Below are 4,783 nucleotides of genomic sequence, written 5' to 3' on the forward strand. Positions count from 1 at the left end.
AAAAAAAAAAAAAAAAGTGAGCTTTTACAAGATTGAATTTCCCTTCTGGAGTAAATAAAGTATTTTTCATTTCATTTTTCATTTCATATACACAGCTGCACCATTTTTCGGACGCCAGCAAAAGTGGCTATGGTATTGTTTCATATAAACAGATGACGATTCCCAGAATGGAACTCACGGCTGCAGTGAAAGTCGACACAATGCTGCAGAAAGAACTAGAACTTCAACTTGACAAATCCGTCTTCTGGACCGACAGCTCAGCAGTCAATGAAACCAAGCGCTTCCAAACGTACGTAGCAAACAGGATCTCCTTTGTGAGGGATGCTACTGATGTATCACAATGGAGGTATGTTAGCACAAAGGAAAATCCAGCAGATGAAGCCTCTGGAGGACTAACAGCAGACCTATTCTTAAATTGCAAATTGGATCAAGGGACCAGAGTTTCTCTACAAGCCGGACCAAAAGGTATGGTGTAATCTTCACCTGCATGGCAAGTAAGGCAATACATCTTGAAGTTACTGTCATGTCTGCCACCTCTGGCTCCCTCTAGTGGCAGAACCTCACCCTCCTTTCTTCAGACTCTGTATTCATGCAGGTGGAGGGCAGATGCAGCTCATCTGCAATCACTGGTCGGTTCCAGCTGTGGCGGGAGTGGTCTCCTCATTTTGAAATCCTGGTCTTCATATAAAAGGCACCAGCAGACCACTACTCAACGCCAGTCCGTTAACTACCTCCACTTAGTGAGCCCTGGCCAGGTTGTTGGTTCACTTCTCTGACTTCTGATTCTGTTTGTTAACCCTGTTTCTCCTTGTGCATCAGTTCCGACCCTCTCCGCCACCAGAAGATCCCACCAGCTGCTTTCCATCTGATCCTGTCTCTGCAATCATCCTGTTTGGTTTTCCCATCTTCATCTCCTGCCACCTAAACGCTCACCTGGACCGACTTGCCTCTGGAACACGCCACGCCACCACTACACAGACCCCTGGAGCCCATTCTCTGATTTCCCTCATTTCTGTCAGTAAGCTTCAAATCTCTTGCTTAGTTCTCAATGAGCCCCTAGGTTGAGTTAATCCTGATTTGTAGCTTTTGGTATAGTATGATTAGTCCTGTTGAGTTTTTTGTCTTTTGTTTGGTATAAGTTTTCCACCAGCCCATTTGAGAGCACTGGTTTGTTTTTAGTTCTGAGTATATGGTTCCTCGAACCCTAAAAACGCTTCTGTTTAATAAATCCTTTTCTTGTATGTACATCTGGCTGCCGAGTCTTTGTCCACATTTGAGTCTCTGAACCCTGTCCGTGACAGTTACACATACACTTGACACACTCCTGCTTCCATGCACTACGAAGATTCATTTGTTGACGAGGTCAAGTTTCATCCTTAAGATCAGACAACGGCACAAATTTCATCAGTGCTGATAGGGAATTGAGAGAAGCACTCACTGGCTTGAATCAGGATAAAATCCAAAGTGCTATACTTCAGCAAGGGCTAAGGTGGGCTAAGGTCCCATCACGGCGGTGTTTGGGAACGACTTGTCCGTATGGTTCGAAATGTGCTAAAATCTTCTTAACCAACAAGTTCTGGATGATGAAGGATTGCATACTTTACTTTGTGAAGTCAAAGCAATTCTGAATGATAGACCCATAACCAAGATTTCTGATGATCCAATGGACCTGAAACTACTCACACCAAATCATCGTCTTCTGCTAAAAAGTAAGCCAATATTACCACCACCACTTTATGAGGGAAGACTTTTACACCAGACGCAGATGGAGACAAGTGCAATATATGGCAGATCTCTTTTGGAAATGGTGGACACAGGAATACTTACCTCTAATCCAAGAGCGACAACAGTGGTCTAAGGTAAAAAGAAGTTTTGCTCCAGTGGACATTGTTATGGTGGTGGATTCCACTGCACCACGAGACTTCTGGCTAATGGGAAGGGTACTGGAGACAAAAGCAGATGCACAAGGTCTTGTCCGCTAAGGACTAGGCCCAGCAAGGACTGAGGACTAATCTTTGTTTTGTTTTTTCCTAATGTAATGTAATGTAATGTAAAAAAAAGAGGGGGGAAAAAAGGTTGTAATTTATATTGCTCCTATATTGTTATTTATAGGTAATTGTTACGTTATACACTAAAAACAATTAGTGGCCAGTGTTAGGAGCCATTTATGGTTGTTGTTGGCAGGTAATTTGATGTGGATTGTTTGGACACATGGTGGCGGTTTTGGACACAGGGTGTATATGTAGAGGGCACAGGTGACAGGAAGAGGAAGGCACAGGTAGGGGGAGAGCCAACAGCTCTCACCAGACCAGCATCAGACCAGCACAGGTACCAAATTCACCATAGGAAAACCCTTGTATTTTAATTTCTTACATGTCATCGAATAAACCATCCACTAACGGCAAGTATATGGACTGGAGATTCTGCTTTTAGTCTGCGTCTGTTCACTCTGCTCCACCTGTGAAGTAACGGCAATTAAAGGACATTGAAAAATTGCCATTGCAAGTAACGTTAATGTTCCTCATTGTCAGTAATCAGCTTTAATTTGACTCAGACACTGATGGTTTTGAAGTGACATCAGTTGCATGAGTTTGTTGAACATTTTCTCATTTCTTGTTGTGATGTTTGCTGCTGCCTCATTTTAAAACCAGATGATCCATGTTGAAGACGTGTTTTGTTCTTGTGTCATCAGTACAACAATGAAAATATAACTATAGGGCTGCTACTTCACAGATTCAGGAATTAAACAACCAAGTGAGTCTTTATGCCTCCAACTTTTTTTTTACAACAATGAAACAAAGATAATAGAAATATAAATACCAGATAAAGCTTCTGAGAACAATTTCTCAGAAAGGCTGTGAGGGAAGAGCAGCTTTTTATCATGAAATATTAGAATCACATCTGTAATATCTGATGGCATCGAGTCAACTACAGAGAAAAGAAAAAAGAAAATTACATTTCTTTAAGATCAAACACAATAAGAACTTTATTTACTGGAAACAGGGTGCTTAGTTTCAGGGCTTTAGTTCATAAAACAGGAAATTAATCCTGCATTAAACAGCTGAACTCGTCGTCAGTGCTTCCATCTACCTTTTATTTGTCATTGCTGTTTTCACTGACCGTGATTTCTGTTCAGTTTTTATCAGTAAACATCTTTTAAAAAATTTTAAAAATCCAATGATAAAAGCTCGTCAGTTGGTCACTCTGCAGCCTGATTTGTCTTCCAGCAGGTCTGGACAGACGACATGATGATCATGAACACATCTGTTTAATCACAACAATCACTCAGAGTTCATTTAACAGTTGAAATGTACAAATGTCTGTTTTCTGTGTTTCTTTTCTTAATGATGAGCTGGACCGAGGAGGAGGAAAAGTAAATGAGATCAGGAGCCAAAACTAGAACCACCTGGACACAAACAAAAATCGATGCTGCAGAATGAAATTTCCAGAACTGCTAGAGGAAGCTTTTGTGAACAGTGTGTGTCTGCTCACCTGCAGCATCGATGCAAAGAGAAGAAGAAGACTTGGAGGAAGAAGCTCTGCAGCCTGACTTCTGAGTTTCAAAAACTGATCAATTCAGCGCTGCAGCTGATCTCCAAGCAGCTGACAAACCCAACAATAAAAGCAAAGCGTCAAACAGGCGTTGTGTTATGGAATTAATTCCAGGCTTCTTTGTGGAACAGGTACAACCACTGCATCATTATTCGGTACTTCAACATCATGAACCACCAAACAACAAGCAACAATTTATCCTCACTTACAGAATACTTCACGTCCGTATATTTGGTCACCCAACCTTCAACATAAAAGCATGGCTGAAAACACAAAGTAAAGGCATATACATTTCATGCTGCTTAACACCTTCATTCGCCTACAATTCATTGGGTTACCTAGGAACATAACATTTTCATATACTTTTTATGTTCCAAACATATCTTTGACAAACCTTTTCAGTTTCACCTTAGTGGCTGGCTTTGTCATTTCATCAGCGAGCATTTGCTCAGTGGGACAAGACTCCAGACATATTTTCCCACTGTTTACAACTTCCCTTATGAAGTGGTACTTGATGCTTATGTGTTTAGACCTTTGCCTGTTTACAGGGTTTTGGGCAAGTGCAATAGTCTCTTGATTGTCTTTATACACTTTTGTTTGTGCATACTGATATTTGTCAATTCCTTCAAGTAGCTGTTCCAGACACATGCATTCCCGTGTAGCTGATGCTAAGGCAATGTATTCTGCTTCACAGGTAGAAAGTGCAACTGTTGGTTGTTTTCGTGACTTCCATGAAATCAAGAGAGCTTCCATGACTTAGGCTAACACAATAACCTGAGATACTCTGCCTGTCTGCTCTATCTGATGCCCAGTCTGCATCGCTGTACACTCTCAAACCTAGTTTCTTCTGTCATTTCTTTTGAAGCATAAATTCTGTTCTGCTGTACATTTAAGATATCTGAGCACGTGTTTTACAGTGTTCCAGTGCTCTTTAGTTGGGTTTTCAAAGTGCTGTGAGAGTTTACTGACCATAAAACTTATATGCGGTCTAGTGCATGTGGACAAATATATTAAACTCTCTGTACTTTCTTGGACATGTCGTTTGTTCAGCATTTTCTGTATAGTCAAGTTTCACTTCACATGGGGTCTCTTTGGACCTACAATCTTCCATTTCAAATCTTTTCAGTACTTTGTTCATATATCTGTTCTGTGACATAACAACCTGTCTATTTGTTCAAAGTCTATTCCCAGAAAGTGTTTCAGTCTTCCCAGATCTTTCATTTTGAACTTT

At 40.9% G+C, this 4,783-nt stretch overlaps 1 protein-coding gene across 1 annotated transcript in view; it reads left to right on the top strand.

Moving 5' to 3' along the window:
- Nucleotides 1-340: 340 nt before the first annotated feature.
- Nucleotides 341-4,783, top strand: part of LOC103359809 (NACHT, LRR and PYD domains-containing protein 14-like) — a 12,862-nt gene continuing 8,419 nt past the window's right edge. The window contains exons 1-2 of the mRNA XM_008285343.1: nt 341-346; nt 820-1,018. Of these exons, the coding sequence (XP_008283565.1) occupies nt 341-346; nt 820-1,018 (205 nt within the window). The remainder of the gene's footprint in view (nt 347-819; nt 1,019-4,783) is intronic.

The sequence above is a fragment of the Stegastes partitus genome, unplaced genomic scaffold (genome assembly GCF_000690725.1).
Source record: "Stegastes partitus isolate 25-593 unplaced genomic scaffold, Stegastes_partitus-1.0.2 Scaffold397, whole genome shotgun sequence".
Lineage (NCBI taxonomy): Eukaryota > Metazoa > Chordata > Actinopteri > Pomacentridae > Stegastes > Stegastes partitus.